The 17,949-nt window shown below is 39.7% G+C and overlaps 1 protein-coding gene across 1 annotated transcript; it reads right to left on the bottom strand.

The window, feature by feature from the left end:
• Positions 1–9,962: 9,962 nt before the first annotated feature.
• On the bottom strand, positions 9,963–12,760 carry LOC105037953 (pentatricopeptide repeat-containing protein At1g53600, mitochondrial). The gene has a single exon (XM_010913596.3). The coding sequence runs from the start codon at positions 12,621–12,623 to the stop codon at positions 10,515–10,517; it is 2,109 nt and encodes a 702-aa protein (XP_010911898.1). The 5' UTR covers positions 12,624–12,760; the 3' UTR covers positions 9,963–10,514.
• Between the last annotated feature and the right edge of the window lie 5,189 nt (positions 12,761–17,949).

Genomic DNA, 17,949 nt, shown 5'->3' with positions numbered 1-17,949 from the left:
GAACTATCCCGGACTTCGTCAACGGCTGAACTTCACCAACGGCAGATTCCTACAACTACCAGATTTCATCCGGGCTCCCATGGGAGCCGGACTTCTTCTCCGAACTTCTATTGCAGGAAGATTCCACCCGAGCTCCTACGGGAGGTGGCCCATTGCCCCGAATTCCGGCTGCAAGAAGGCTTCGTCCGGACTCCTACGGGAGTCGGACTCCGTCCCCAACTTCAACTGCCGGTAAACTGCGTCCGGGCTCCTACGGGAGCCGGACTTCATCCCCGACTTCTACTGCAGGTGAACTTTGTCCGGACTCCTACGGGAGCCGGACTTCATCCCCGACTTCAACTGCTGGTAAGCTTCGTCCGGACTCCTACGGGAGCCGGACTTCGCCCCTGACTTTAATTGCAGGTAGACTTCACCCGGATTCCTACGGGAGCCAGATCTCGTCTCCAACTCCGGTTGCAGGAAGACTCCGCCCGGACTCCTGTGGGAGCCGGACTCCGTCCCCAACTTCAACTGCCGGTAAACTGCGTCCGGGCCCCTAAGGGAGCCGGACTTCACCCCCGACTTTAACTGCAGGTAGACTTCGCCCGGACTCCTACGGGAGCCAGATCTCGTCGCCGACTCCGGCTACGGGAAGACTCCGTCCGGACTCCCACGGGAGCCAGACCTCGTCTCCGACTTCTGCTGAAGGAAGACTTCGTCCGGACTCATACGGGAGCCGGACTCCGAGCTCCTCTCAGACGGGTAGCTAGCCACCTCTCTCCGCCAGACACTCCAGCCGAACTTTGGCCGACAGGCCTGGGCCCCCTGGCAGGCCGCAGTAACGGCCACGACTCTGCTCCACTTCCTGCAACAGATTCCTCGCGGCTCCATCACTCCCTGGCAGACCACCATAATGACCACAATTCTACTCCACTTCCTACGACGGATACCGTGCGGTTCCACCACCCTCTGATAAGTCGCGACAATGGACGCCGCTCCACTCCCCGCAACAAACTCCACGTGGCACGTCCCAGTGATGACCACGATCCCACTCCACTACTCTCCGCAACAAACTCCTCCTGACCCTGGGCAGCCACTGCCAGACGGTTACAGACATCGCTATCAGTCTGTTGCCCCCTCCATCTATAAAAGGGGGACCCCAGATACGTTATTCTCTAAGCTCTATTTTCTATCCCAAAACTCTGCTAAAATTTTCGTTCGAGCACTCCATTCTTGTTGAGACAGAGAACTGACTTGAGCATCGGAGGATCTTGCCGGAGCAACCCCACCTTCGATTTAAACTTCTTTTGCAGGTCCCGGTGGTGACCGCGACTCCCTCGACTCCAGCTTCTCCGATGCAGATGAATTTTTGCACCAACAATCCTAAATATCTTTAGCTGTGAGACTATTGATATATAAGACGTCTTCAGACTTGAGAGATGTTTCCTCCAGCGCTAAGGATTTGATCTTCTTCGATCTGAGTCTTGCGCTGCGCTTACAGGGGGTATGGGGTTCGTGTGAGTGTCTAGTGTCTCACCCTTTTTTCGGCAGAGCGCCCGCACTAGCCTCAGCATTTGATGGGGTAGCTGTTGCTAGGGTGTAGCTCATTTCCGTTGCCACTGTTAAGGGGTAAGCCAGCTAGGATAGTGGAAAAGGCTCTAGGCACAGGGATTACATTATGTAAGGAGTTTTGAGTTTCATGAGAGGCATGGAGTAGAGGCTTAGGTTGTTCGGTGCCAGGCTCAGCCAAATTTGATGAGACCGTCGAACGGTCAGAATTTGAATTTGGAATGTAGAAATGGCGAAAGAGAGAGATAATTAGCTCCCGATCTAGGTAGATCTCTATCGGTCTAGGTACTGAATCCGGTTTGTAGATCTGAATTGGAACTGGTTTAGACTGGTTCAACCGATTCCCGGAGCAGAGGTGGTGCTCGACGATCGCTTGGGTTTGACATCTTCTCTGATCGTTCCCTGACGGAGAACGGCGGTCCTTGCCATGGATATCTGCAGGACTAGTACGATGATGCGAGTACCTATCCCCCGAAGAGTCACGGTCGCCTTGCTCGAACCAGAAATCCCAGTCTTCATCGTTGTTTTCAGGGTCCTCTTCAAAAGTGGATGAGTCTCCAAAATGGGGAGCGCGCTCTGCAATAAAATTTACAGACATTGAAACAGTGTATGTAAATGGACCGACTGTTACCTCGATCTTCTCGGGAATATTCTCAACTTCCTCCCAGAAGAAGATGACATCAAACCCAGACAATGAAGGCTGGTACGGCTTGCCCTGCAGGGGGTACCAAATCCAGAAATAATGGTGGCAACTGCATCCACCGTCCAACAGTAGAGAGGGAGATCACTTAGGGTAGCATAGATTATGTATTTTAGCTTATGCGGCACTCCACCTCTGAATTTGTTCCAACGGTTGACTAGCAAAAAAAAACCATCTCCACAAATGCGCTCACCAGACATCAAGGACTGAAGGATAACTGAATCTGGGCAAGAGACCATGAATTCTTTTGACGATAGTTGTCGTGTGGTCCAAGAACTCGTCCTCTTTGTTTTCTTTGCCAAGGCGGTTGCCACATCGTCCACTTTGATGCTGCGTCCGAAGGCTTCAACATGTGCAACTCGATTTAGATATTGGTAGGCCTCCGCCATCTCTGGGCTAAACGTTAGGAATGCTTTGTGGGGAGGTTGACTGCCGAAGGAATAATCCATCGCTCTGGGCCCTAACTTGTTGGGTACACCTTGCAAAACTGTATGCTTTGTGACCAAAACTGTTATAACCCAAAAAAAAAAAAAAAAAAAAAACAGGGTAAAAATCGGGAAGAAGACTCCCGGTAGGAGTCTTCTTCTCCGGCGAGACCCATGCGCATTAGGAGTCCTAGGATCTCTCGGAATCCTAGGACCCTCTATAAGAAGGTCTTCCCTCTCTTTAGAATCGATCCATAAGTCTCCTCCCTCTCTCCTTCTCTCCGATTTCCTCGAATTAGAGCCGCGGACACCGTCCGATTTCTCGCCGTAATTGCTCGCCGGCGAGGTCTCCGGAGGCTGAGGTAAGTTTCCCTCTTTCTCCCCTCTTTCTTCTCCTTCCTCCCCGTGCATTGTGCGTGCTGCCGGCGACGAGAGTCGCCGATTTTCGGTCGGGGAAAGAGACCTCTGTTTCGGTCTCTTTCCCGTGGATTTTTCCGGCACCGACGATCGAAATCGATCGCCGGCCAAGCTTCTCCTTGATCAGGGGAGTGGCCCCCGTCGGCCGCCGGCCTCCGCCGCGGCGGCCGTGGCCTGAACGGCCCGGCAAAACATGGGCCACACCGTCCCCTGTTCCGGCACGGGAAGAACCAAGAAAAGAAGAAAAAGAAGAAAAAAGAAAAAGAAGAAAAAGAAAAGAGAAAGAAGGAAAAAGAGAAAAAGAAAGGAAAAAAAAAAAGAAGAAGAAAAAAAGAAAAGAAGAAAAAGAAAAGAAAAGAAAATAATAATAATAAATATATATATATATATATATATATATATATATATATATATGAACAAATAAGTAAGTAAATAAATAAATAAATAAAAAATTAAAATTGATGAGAGAGAGTTTCTCTCTCTTCTTTCAGACTGAACCCTGATTTTCTCTCTCTGGATTTGGACTTTCTCTCTCTACTTTCTCTCTCTAGAATTTTCTCTCTCTAAAATATTCTCTCTCTTGATTGATTCTCTCTCTAAAAAAAGGTTAGTGAATGAAGAAATTTCTTTTAATAAGTATGATCTGATTCTAATGAAGAACCCTGATCCATGATTGTCAGACAGCGTACTAGCACCCACCTTGATCAGACCATGAATCTTTAGATTTGATCATCCATGATCCCGATCTAGTCATGACTTGATTTGATCATGTTGATTTCACCAATCAAGATATTGGATCAATCGTAATGTTGGATTGTGTCACCTGATCAATTCGAATTATACCTTATGAATTCTCTCTCCTCTGATTGTCTCTCTCTACTTGATTTTATGAAATTGATGAAGAAACCTCGGTCCTATCACTTCGAATTCGATTTGATCTGATAGTCAAACTTTGGATCATTTAGGTCCTAATTAGATTTTGATTAGATAAAATTAGATGATCGGACCCAATCTAAACCGTTGAAATATGGTATTCGTATTCTTTCTAATTATTGAAATTGATTCTGTATAGGATTGTGGATGTTTGATCATGAAATATTGCGATATGATCTACGAACAGAATTTTTTGAAAAAAAATTTATAGAATTATGTGGATTTATTGGAGTACGTTCGAGGTAAGTAATGTTTCACTTTTTCTAGATTTATCGATAAATTATAATGTATTCTTCTGACATGATTTGTGAAACGATGCATGAATTGGATGAATGGTATTTTGTTATGAAAATATCTTATTTGAAATGTTATGATGAAGCATGATTGAATATATTGATTTCATGATGCATTATATTGATTGATTTTGATACTACATGATTATATGTTTTATTATCGAAATTAGAATATGAAACATGATTTATGAAGAATTATGATATAAGAAACAATAAGAATTGACAACCTGACTATGTAAAGGACCCTGCCAATGGGGGCATGTACGTTGGCAATTGATTGTCCTGAGGGTTTATGTCGCCAGCGAGACCAGCGACATGTCGCCAGAGAGACCAGCGACAAACCGCCAGCGAGACCAGTGGTTCCAAAGGACATGGCTGCCAGATGATTCGCAGCCTACCGCAAGCAGATACGCGGTATTATGACCCTGCCACAGGAAAAATATGGTCATAGCTCATGGTTGACGAAAAAAAATTGAAGAACAAAAGAAATTGAAATTTGGAAAGAAACTTGAATTTTCGAAAAAGAAATGAATTTGGCATGAATTATGTTGCATAATTGAAATTGATTTCGAATTGATGAACTCTATATGCTTATTTTTTATAAATGATGATTTACTTAAATATCTGATGAAATCTATTGAAAAGTGATCATTGCTTACTGGGCTGTCTAGCTCATTACCTCCTATTTTTATTATTTTTACAGATGTTGAGGAATTAAGATGATACAAGATATGAATGGAAGAGTGATCAGAAGCAGAATCTTCATACTTTTATTTTAGGTTGAAAGGCTTATTGAATTTGATGCAAAGCCTTTGAATCGTTGTTGAATTTATTGAGATATTAAAGAAAAAATTTAGGTCGTTATATTTTAGATTTAAATTGTTGACTAATTATTCCGCTGTTGTTTTAGGATAGTATGACAAGATGCCTTGCATGCTTATGGGAAGAGTTTTCTATGAGTATGTGGCGGTTGCCATGACCCTCGATTCAAAATCTCGGGTCGGAGGCGTGACAATTAAAGTGGTATCAGAGCATAAGTGGATAAATTATGACACATAAAATTTGACATAGTATGAGTGTAGGTGGGTAAACATTAGGAATATTGGGACGTTAAAGTATGAGCATCAGAATAATAAAAACATCAAAAGATCAGCCAAGGGAACAGTAGACAATAAGACTCAACAGATTGATGGTGAGCCGTGCTCCAGATGTGGCAAAAATCATGCAGACAAAGATTGCTATTGGAATACCGGTGCTTGTTTCAAATGTGGTCAGAAAGATCATAAAATTGCTAGCTACCCACTAAATACTGAAAATCAAGCTGGCAAAAGAACTCATGAAGGACAACATAAGGATGGCGGAAAGATTTCTAAAACCCAGGGAAGAGTTTATGCGCTTACTCAACAGAATCCACAGGCTTCCAATACAATGGTAACATGTATGAAAAATTTCGAGGATGAAATTTCTTTTTAGGGGTGAAGAATGTTATAACCCAAAAAAAAAAAAAAGGGTAAAAATCGGGAAGAAGACTCCCGGTAGGAGTCTTCTTCTCCGGCGAGACCCATGCGCATTAGGAGTCCTAGGATCTCTCGGAATCCTAGGACCCTCTATAAGAAGGTCTTCCCTCTCTTTAGAATCGATCCATAGGTCTCCTCCCTCTCTCCTTCTCTCCGATTTTCTCGAATTAGAGCCGCGGACACCGTCCGATTTCTCACCGTAATTGCTCGCCGGCGAGGTCTCCGGAGGCTGAGGTAAGTTTTCCTCTTCCTCCCCTCTTTCTTCTCCTTCCTCCCCGTGCATTGTGCGCGCTGCCGATGACGAGAGTCGCCGATTTCCGGTCGGGGAAAGAGACCTCTGTTTTGGTCTCTTTCCCGTGGATTTTTCCGGCACCAGCGATCGAAATCGATCGCCGGCCACGCTTCTCCTTGATCAGGGGAGTGGCCCCTGTCGGCCGCCGGCCTCCGCCGCGGCGGCCGTGGCCTGAACGGCCCGGCAAAACATGGGCCACACCGTCCCCTGTTCCGGCACGGGAAGAACCAAGAAAAGAAGAAAAAGAAGAAAAAAGAAAAAGAAGAAAAAGAAAAGAGAAAGAAGGAAAAAGAGAAAAAGAAAAGGAAAAAAAAAAGAAGAAGAAAAAAAGAAAAGAAGAAAAAGAAAAGAAAATAATAATAATAAAAATAATAATAAATATATATATATATATATATATATATATATATATATATATATATATATGAACAAATAAGTAAGTAAATAAATAAATAAATAAAAAATTGAAATTGATGAGAGAGAGAGTTTCTCTCTCTTCTCTCTCTTCTTTCAGACTGAACCCTGATTTTCTCTCTCTGGATTTGGACTTTCTCTCTCTACTTTCTCTCTCTAAAATTTTCTCTCTCTAAAATATTCTCTCTCTTGATTGATTCTCTCTCTAAAAAAAGGTTAGTGAATGAAATTTTTTTTTTTAATAAGTCTGATCTGATTCTAATGAAGAACCCTGATCCATGATTGTCAGACAGCGTACTGGCACCCACCTTGATCAGACCATGAATCTTTAGATTTGATCATCCATGATCCCGATCTAGTCATGACTTGATTTGATCATGTTGATTTCACCAATCAAGATATTGGATCAATCATAATGTTGGATTGTGTCACCTGATCAATTCGAATTATACCTCATGAATTCTCTCTCCTCTGATTGTCTCTCTCTACTTGATTTTATGAAATCGATGAAGAAACCTCGGTCCTATCACTTCGAATTCGATTTGATCTGATAGTCAAACTTTGGATCATTTAGGTCCTAATTAGATTTTGATTAGATAAAATTAGATGATCGGACCCAATCTAAACCGTTGAAATATGGTATTCGTATTCTTTCTAATTATTGAAATTGATTTTGTATAGGATTGTGGATGTTTGATCATGAAATATTACGATATGATCTACGAACAGAATTTTTTGAAAAAAAATTTATAGAATTATGTGGATTTATTGGAGTGCGTTCGAGGTAAGTAATGTTTCACTTTTTCTAGATTTATCGATAAATTATAATGTATTCTTCTGACATGATTTGTGAAACGATGCATGAATTGGATGAATGGTATTTTGTTATGAAAATATCTTATTTGAAATGTTATGATGAAGCATGATTGAATATATTGATTTCATGATGCATTATATTGATTGATTTCGATACTACATGATTATATGTTTTATTATCGAAATTAGAATATGAAACATGATTTATGAAGAATTATGATATAAGAAACAATAAGAATTGACAACCTGACTATGTAAAGGACCCTGCCAATGGGGGCATGTACGTTGGCAATTGATTGTCCTGAGGGTTTATGTCGCCAGCGAGACCAGCGACATGTCGCCAGAGAGACCAGCGACAAACCACCAGCGAGACCAGCGGTTTCCAAAGGACATGGCTGCCAGATGATTCGCAGCCTACCGCAAGCAGATACGCGGTATTATGACCCTGCCACAGAAAAAATGTGGTCATAGCTCATGGTTGACGAAAAGAAATTGAAGAACAAAAGAAATTGAAATTTGGAAAGAAACCTGAATTTTCGAAAAAGAAATGAATTTGGCATGAATTATGTTGCATAATTGAAATTGATTTCGAATTGATGAACTCTATATGCTTATTTTTTATAAATGATGATTTACTTAAATGTCTGATGAAATCTATTGAAAAGTGATCATTGCTTACTGGGCTGTCTAGCTCATTACCTCCTATTTTTATTGTTTTTACAGATGTTGAGGAATTAAGATGATACAAGATATGAATGGAAGAGTGATCAGAAGCAGAATCTTCATACTTTTATTTTAGATTGAAAGGCTTATTGAATTTGATGCAAAGCCTTTGAATCGTTGTTGAATTTATTGAGATATTAAAGAGAAAATTTAGATCGTTATATTTTAGATTTAAATTATTGACTAATTATTTCGCTGTTGTTTTAGGATAGTATGATAAGATGCCTTGCATGCTTATGGGAAGAGTTTTCTATGAGTATGCGGCGGTTGCTATGACTTTCGATTCAAAATCTCGGATCGGAGGCGTGACAAAAACTAAAACATCTGAGACATCTTAGAGGATTTCGGCAATCCTTCTTCCGATGTCCCATAAATCTACACCGGAAGCACGAGCCCTTCTTAAAGGGAAGGTTTGGCTTCCGGACGGCGCGGCGCCGTTCAGATGGATTCCCGGTCGGCCCGGAATGTCTGACCACATCGGCATATGTGACGTAAGATCGCCGTGCCACGGAACTAGGTTTGGAGGCATGTTGGCTTCTCAGCTGGGTTTCAGCAGAGCGGCTGCAAGACACTTCCTGTCTCAAGGATGATCTCTTGCGTGAGCCACGAGACTGGACAGGTGTCCAACATCCGCCGCTTAGAGGACGTGGAGGTTTCACCAAGCGCGGCTGGGAGCGCCCAACAGAAATATTTTGTTCGGAAACACATGGAGGCGTTTTAGGTGGCTTGGGACGGATCATCGTTCCCAACGGAACGGCATTTGCTCCGGTTAGGACAGTAACACCCCTAGATGTGGATCTTCCAGCGCCATGTACAAGGGCAGGTGACAAGTATGATGCAGAACCTTTGCCTCCTTTGGCGTCCACATGGGGACGAGGAGCGGTTCTTTGAATACCTGGGGATTTGCGTGGAGCACGGGGAGGTTCCTGAGGGGCTTGCTTGAGGGGGGGCGCGGGAGGTGCCATTTGTGCCATTACATAAATTGACCGGCAAAGTGCTTCAGATATCTTGAGGCCTCCAGAGTTGGTCCATGGAAAGGGAACCACTGATCTTTCTAGGTCCGTATACAAGCAGTTTTTATTCAATGGAAATAAGCTCAGAGTGGACCTTAGAACATTGTCAGTCCACGATAATCTATGATTCTTTGTTAGGATTAACTTCATGACATGAAAGAATTGGATAGTTGAATGGTGCAATAGTTTCAACTTTATATACCAAGCCATGACACAGCAATGCCCTGGTTTTCTTGACTAGTGACCTTCATGAGAGATTCAAACACCAGCCGTCGTGAGCATTATCATCATACCAAGATAGCAAATAACATAATCAGTAATTTAGCTTCTGTCAGAAAAATAATGCATTGAAATATAGCATTATTTTGTTCAAGTCATACTGACCAATGAGAGTTATAGATGCTATGTGAGGTTTGAAGAACCACCGGAAAACATTTAGGCACAGTTAATCACAAAGTCCACTGGATCAAAATAACAGGGTAAACATGATTGATATCTGTGTTCAAGCGGGAGGGAGAGTGTTGCTGTCAACTAGTATTTAGTCATGCTACACCAATATGTTCTGTCAAAGAAATTTTGACTTCTCAAGTTTTTATGAGGCATTTCAGAAACATGAATAGAATTGGATACCATCCTTATAGTGCAACAAGATGCTAGATAACTTTGCCTTACATAGAATTCTTTAAGCCTTGTACAGTAGGAGAATAATTGTTTTCTCTTGGTTATGCTCGCTAGCAAATTTTTATATTCATCAAATAGTCTAATATTAAGTAAAAACGAATCAAATAGTTTTTACATAATGAATAGAATAGTAACATTATATGAAATTGGAACGCAACAAACCAGAATGTCGGTTACTCAACACAGCCACTGAAAGTTAATGTTCGGTGAAGACCAAGCAAAAGTGGAATCTCAAATGGATTTTTGCAACTCTGATCATATACTAGACCACCATGCTCAGCTATAATGACTTCATGGCATGAAGATATACCAACATGCTTCTTTCCCTGAAATATCTTTACATAATCTCCTTCAGTTTTGCTCATTTTTGTCAATAATGTACTTATTTCAGTTTCAGCTAGCACCCACAAATCTGAAATATGAAAGCCCCCCCCCCCCCCTCCCCCTTTGGCGGGATAATCATTTCAAGAAAGTACATACTTTTGCCTTTTGCCTGATATATGTGTTTCTGACACTTGTCCTCTGGAAGTTGCACACCATAATATGAAATCAATCATGGTTTATGTTTCTGCATCATAAAACTCTTCACTGCTTAGGACCAAGAAAGCTGATGATCGGATCAAAATGCCTGATCTCAATTTCAAGAACCACATCCCTTTGATGTAAATGGATACTTCCTGATTTATATATGTTCCCAATAAGAACTTAACTGAGACACATCTGTTGATTTGTCTTCCTGAAATTATCTAAGCTGCATTCGAGGGATTAACACTCTGCTCCACTGATTTGCATTTTGATCAGGTATAATTCGACTATAACCTGGAATCTTCCTCACACCATTGGACTGTTTCAGCATTCTCACTTTCTCCTCATCCTCCTTCAGCCCTGCCAAAGAATACATGCTGGATAGGACTGCATAAGCTGTTGCATTATTGGGTTCTAGATCAAAAAGTTGCTGGGCTGCTAGCTCTGCAAATTCAAGATTGAAGTGGATCCTGCTAGCATTAAGGAGAGCACCCCATGCTGCCGCATGGGGTTTACATGGCATTGAGTTAATTAATTCCATTGCATCTTTCAGCAACCCAGCACGTCCAAGTATATCAACCATACAGGTGTAGTGATCTGGCCCTGGTTCAACACCATAAGATCTCATGGATTTGAAGTATTTGTACCCTTCTTCAACAAGGCCTGCATGAGCACAAGCAGAAAGAAGCCCTAGAAAGGTGACCTGGGTAGGCTTATACCCGTTTTTCAACATCTCTGCGAATAATTTAAGTGCCTCCTCTGCCAGACCATGTTGAGCAAATGCTGTTATCATTGAGTTCACAGTAACAAGGTTTCGCTCATGGACGCTTGAGAAGATACGATAGGCATCTCTTACATCTCCACACTTTGCATACATCGACACTAAAGAACTCTGAATGGCAACGTCAACCTCGAAATCCATCTTAATGATACAGGCATGAACCTGCATTCCTAGATCTAAAATTGCCAAACCAGCCAAGGCACTCAAAACACTACTTAACATGACAGGATTAGGTCTAAACCCCTCTTCTACCATGCGACCAAACCATCGCAATGCACTTTCATGCTCCCTATTGCTGACAAAACCTGAAATAATTGCAGTCCAAGCAATTCCATCTTTTTTGGGCATCTGTTCAAATATACGAACAGATTCTTTAGTCCACCCTCTGTTAGAGAAGCCCACCACCAAAGAAGTCCAAGAAACAACATCCCTTTCCGGCATCAACTCAAACAATGCATATGCTTCCTCAATTGCATCAAGCTGAACATATCCATTAATTAAAGAATTCCATGAAACTACATCTTTCTCTTTCATGCAATCAAATGACCTTCTAGCAGCAGTCATCCAACCAGCTCTAGAGTACATACTTATAACAGAATTACCCAAGAAGACATCACATTCCAATCCCATTGTCAAGGCCAGCCCATGAATCTGAACCCCTTCTCTGATCCTATCCTTATCAGCACAAGCATCAAGCATAACAGAAAATGTCGTCGAACTGATCCTCACAGCGTCCCTTCTCATCTGCACAAACAGTCTGAATCCCTCTTCCCAAAATCCAGCTTTTAAGTATCCACGAACCATAGCAGTCCAGGAAACCACATTCCTTTCGGGCATTGCATCAAAAACATCTCTTGCATCAGAAATTCTCCCATTTTTGCAATATCCATCGACCATCGAGCTCCAAGAAACCACATCCCTCATCCCCATTCTATTGAATACTTGAACAGCCTTGTCCAGCTTGCCAGCTTTCAAATACCCACAAATTAAAGCATTAGAAGCAACTGGGTCTCGCCCCATCTGAGGCATCTCCTGGTAGACTTCCTCAGCCTCCTCTAGCATTCCATTCTTTGCAAACCCCATAATCATGGCACCATATGAGACCACATTTCTTGTGGGCATTTTCGAAAACAACTCATAAGCCTCTGAAACCTTCAAGGCACGCGCGTAAGCTGATATCATGGCATTCCATGATGCGGTGTTTCTCTTCGGCATTTGGTCAAACACCTGCCGGGCTTTGGAGACATCGCCGTTTTCAGCATACGCCGTGAGCAGCGCAGTCCATGAGACGACGTCTCGGAAGGGCATGTGATCGAATATGGATTGCGCTTCCTGTAGATTCCCATTCCTTCCATTTTTCGTAATTTGGGAGTTGTAGAACACCGCGTGACTGCCAGTTTTCGCGTTAAAAATGGTGGCTTCTCTTCGTTTGGGTGATGGGGAGGGAAGTGCAGAGGAGTAGCGGAGTAAAAGGTGGGGACTTGCGGCGCACAAGTTTTTCTGAAGCGAATAAGGAATTAGTTTTCTCAGCATGATTGAGCTCATGCCTGATGGATTGCTTGAGGCATCTGGGGCAAATAGCCATGCTTCAGAGAGTAGTCCATGGCTCTAAGGCTCGTTGGGGTTCAAAATCTTTGAAACCGAGCAGGTTCGCACTGCCATAAATGCTGGGGACTCGTGAATCGAAACTTGGAGTTATGCTTTCCCTTTTCATTTTAAAAAAAAAATAATTAAAAAATATTTAATCGGGAGAATAGAGGTACGAAATCAAAATCAAAATGGATAATTTTTATCCTGATTATTTGATTGAAAAGAGTCCTGATTTCGATTTTAAGATAGAATGAGAATGACTTAATCTATATAGAATTCAATCCCTACTCTTTTTTATGGATTCAAATTTTCATTTCAATTCCGATTTCGATTTCGATTGCAATCACGAACCAAACACTTCAGAGAATTTAGCCATTCCAAACCATTCTGATTTCGATTCACATTCCGATTTCGGTTACGAACCCAACACCTCCTAAAATTATTTGCATATAAACCTCCTCCCATTGAACGCTAATTGTATATAAGGATAACTTTTTGCTTGTGCTTCTCAACTTTGTCATCATTCAATTCAAATTCATTAGTATTACGATTGAAAGGATTAAGGAGGTATTTGGTTGGGAAGAGTAGAGGTCTGGAATCAAAATCAGAGTGGATGACTCCTATTCCAATCGTTTGGTTGGGAGGAGTCCCATTCCGATTTCGATTTCAGAGTGGAATGAAAATGGTTCAATCTATATAGAACTCAATCCCTACTTTCCTCTATGGATTCAAATTTTCATTTCAATTCCGATTTTGATTTCGATTCCGGCCACGAACCAAATGCTTCGGAAGATTTGGCCATTCCGATTTTCATTCCTATTCTAATTCTAATTGCAAACCAAACACTCCCTAAGATTCTGGTTCAATCTCAAATTCAAAGACAGATAGTATCAAGTGGTATGTCATAATAGCTAGAAGTTTCAAATGATCGATAGGGAGGAGGTCATAGAAGAAATTTGATAAATATTTTACGAAAAGAAATGTGACGTTGCCCCTTCAACTTTGGATGAGAACCAATTTGATTTCAAAAATTTAAAAATTTTCGACAAACCACAAAAGCCTTTTCTTGTTAATATGGTCAGCCATCTACTTGGCCCTTGGTTTTGTTCATGAACAAGCTAAAAGGATTAAAATAACCTTATTTTTTTGAAAGGGTTATTGGTTCTACCTAAGGCTTGCGTGGATAGTTGAATTTAAAATTTTATGATATTCATGATCCAACCATTAAAATTACTGAATTAGAAATTGATTAAACATATATTTTCAAGCATCCAAGACAACTTTTCAAATATGCTAGCTCAAATCCCAAGAAAAAAAAAATGACAACCCTCTCGAAATATGCTCCTAAATGCTTGAAAATATATACCTAACCAGCTTATAATCTAATATTTTTAGTGGTTGGGCCACAAACACCATGGTATTTTAGGCTCAACCATCAAAATAGGTTTTTAGTGGGAGAAAAAATGCAATGCGAATGCCATATGTGCTGGTATTAACGAGTTGCAATGGCTACTATTTTTTTTATTTTTATTTTCTTTGTTGTCTTATGCTGGATCATATGTTCATGTGAGAATGTTCTATTATTTTAGTGAAAGTATTGTTTGCACTTCTGTATGACATAAGTATCTATTGTGACATTGGATTCTCTATCTACATATTGTTCTTTATTACTTCTTATGCGGTTGGTCTCCCTATATAAATCATCTTTCCATATTTTACACAATAATGAGTACCACTATATGGCCTATGTTAACTTTGATTTTTCTAGTCTACTATGTTTACCATATCGATTCTGATTTTGTTTATACTAGAGATCCACTATGAGTGGTGCTTTTAATTCTTCCTATCCATATAGCATATCGGTGATAGGACAAACTACTATGACAACTACTGTTGGATGTATGTCCTAGAAGTCAATCTTGGCTGACACATTTCATATTTCTAGGATATAATTTTATATTTATTAGACAGTTATATCACTATTCATATTTATGTGTCCATAAATCATCCAAAAGATTAAGAAGATGATGACACATATTCTCAAAGATTTGAGAATTTGAGGCATATATCATTGATGGTTGATTTCTAAATTGCTCATGGTCATAGGATCATCATGGAGATGATGATTGATTTGGATAGATCAGTGCACGGATCGCTTCTTTCGGACAGATGGGTCTTGAGTCTATAGTGTAGAGACACTGAAGCGAGAGTGCAGGTGGTTGTTAGAAAATAACTAGCACTGCGTGTGACCAATACGAGAAGTTACATGGATGTCTGCTCACTCGTTAGTGACTTTCTCGATGCTGCAGTTGTATGACTGGTCTTTTGACCTGAGATGACACTACTACTCGCAGTGAAGCTGCTGGAGTTTGACCGACACATCAATATGGGTCTCAAGGAGTCTTTGTAGTGGATGTTGACGACAGTTGATCCACTGTAGGAGTGGGATGTGCATCAAGATGGAATTTATCGATCTTAGCAGAAGGGAGTAGTCCTATAGGATTTAAAAAGCTGAATCCTTAAGTTTATGGCTATAGCAGTGTGATTGATGGAAAAGAATTTTCATAGAATCACATATAGACTTAAGTTGATTGAATCTATCATATGATTGATGTAAGGTTTGACGATTTATCCATAACCTACCATCTAGTCACGACTCACGATAGAGGGATTGAATCACATGTTAACTACACCTAGAGATTTATTTCAATTCTACTGAATTGCCACTACATACTGCTAGCTGTCACTAATGGATTGTGAAAGCTTACTAGGATTATTCTGGATCGACAATCCTTGTTGAGTTAGAGTAAAATTATTTCAATCCATTGAAAAGAATTTCAATCCATTGAAAGGAGTTTCAATGTTACGATGATAGAGATCATTGTATGTCTCACTACTAGATAGAATTGAACCTATGAGATCACACAACAAAGGGATTAGGTCTAGAATAAGTAATTGAGCTTATAAATTATCAATTGGGTTTAGAGAAATCCATTGGGTTTATAGTAACCTTGCTAGCACATGGTTGGATCCAATTCTTCTTTCTATTGAGATTACTTATTTGATAAGTTAATTTTAACTTAATTACCTGTTAATAACCTATATGAATAAGATTCATAAGACTTCAATTATTGGGTGTCTAAGATTATGGATCACAAAAATTAAGGATGTAAGTCCCTTATGAATCTCTTTGATAGTTATTATGGGGCGCCACCTTGATTTGATCAATTTGGACGTGTCCATTGATTAGAGGACCTTTTGTTTTTATATGAGGCATCTCTTAGGTGTGTTTTGGGGTGTCTAATTATGGGTGCAAGGGCTCCAATTGGTGGTACCTAATGGGCTTCCTAATATAAGTTGAATAATTTAAGTTAATAGGAATCCTAATGCAAGTAGGACTTGTATTATGAGATTGAATAAGATTCAATTCTAATGCCTATTTAAAGAGACCTCTCTTAAGACATCCAAACTAGCATCCCTTCACATTCAAAGGCTCTCCCCATGCCTTCTCTTCCTCCTCTTTTCTCTTCTCTTGGGCATTCTACACACCCTTCCCTTGGGACACGTGTCCCAAGGTATTCTATGCTCAAAAGAGTTTGGGTGCCTCTTTCTTGCTAGTTCTAGCATTTGGTAGCAGCACATAGCAAGAAAAAACTCTAGTAAAGAGAAGAAGAAGAAGATCAAAGAGAAAGATCAAGTATTGATCGCGATCCAGGCTTCGTTCAAATTCAGCAGGCTGAATTTTGGAGATTCAAAATTTAGATTATAGAGGGTTGTTCCAGACTGATCCTGAGTGGATACTCATAGAGGCCGAATACTTGTGCAGCTAACAAAAAGCCTCATCTCTTTCAGATCCAAATTTGAAGAAAGAGATTGCAAAATAGGTATGTGATTTGATCACTATCTAAATTTTAGCATATATCAATTTCAGCATATGAAATAGATCCATGTGGTTTTATATTTTATGCATGTAAAATTTAGATTAAAATTATTTTAATCTTATTCTCCACTATGGTGTTTAGAAAATTAAGTTTTGAAATACATATGCATGCTTCAAACCTCGAATTCTAATAGTGGTATCAGAGTCATGGGTTTTTATATGCTGAATTTTAATATATATATATTTAAAAATATTTTAAAATTATTTTTTTTATACATGAGATGTATGAATAGATCTTCAAATCTAAAATTTAATTTTAGATTTAATTCTAGAATATACAATTGATATGTTGATGCATGCATAGATCTAAAAATTTATCTAGAAAGAGTTTTAGTTCATGTGAAATAGATACATGCATGAAATCTGAATTTTTTTATGATCTAAATTTTGATTCATATGTATAATATATGATTGCATATTTAGATCATAAATTTAATTTTAATATGATCTATGATTAGTATATGAGATATATGATATCATGTTTAAATCTAAAATTTTATTTAAGATCTGATTTTACATGCATATATGTGATATATATTTGTACGTTAGAACTTGAAAATTATTTTTATATTTTAATATTTACTTTCAAGCAAAGTATTTAGATCTAAAATATAATTTTAGAATCTGAAATTTATGTTTGTGTATGAGCATTTTGATCATGAAAAAATCAAAAATTAGGTCATATAATAGGATTATATCTAAGATTTTTGATTTGGGACATATGGGTCTAATTCGATTAAGTAATTGGTTAAACCGAGTCAAGTTTTGAATTGAGTTAGATCAATTAAGTTAATGATCATACAATTATTGTTGATCAAATCGATTGAGTTCCATATGTAGAATCAATTAATCTAAGGACCTAATTTGGCTTGTTGATTTGAGTCCGATTCACTTGAGCTAACCAATTCTAATCAATTATCCAATTGGTGTCTAAGATAAGTAATTAAAAGATGATTATTTAATTAGTTCTGTTCGCTTACCTGATCAATTTATTGATATCTAAGAAAAGCAACGGAGGGACCCCCACCAATCTCTACTTACCTAGTCAATTTGAAAGATTGAATCACAAATATGGTTGCTTGATGGTTTGATTTAGCCCATGTCAATTACATCAATCATATGATGACTGATTAGATGAGATCTAAACTCAAATCTTATAACTGATTTGATGAGACCTAAACCTAAATTTCTCTACAAAATATTAAGTCCAAGATCTTCCACCATTGTAGATGCGCGGGTATGCTACCGGTGTTGATTGTTCTCGACTGGTCACAGTGATTCAGTTGTATCAAAAATATGCAAGAACTCTATTAGCAAAGAGTTACTGTGAGGTAAAGATGG

This window comes from Elaeis guineensis, chromosome 5 (genome assembly GCF_000442705.2).
Source record: "Elaeis guineensis isolate ETL-2024a chromosome 5, EG11, whole genome shotgun sequence".
Lineage (NCBI taxonomy): Eukaryota > Viridiplantae > Streptophyta > Magnoliopsida > Arecales > Arecaceae > Elaeis > Elaeis guineensis.
This window is presented reverse-complemented; position numbering and strand designations above follow the sequence as displayed.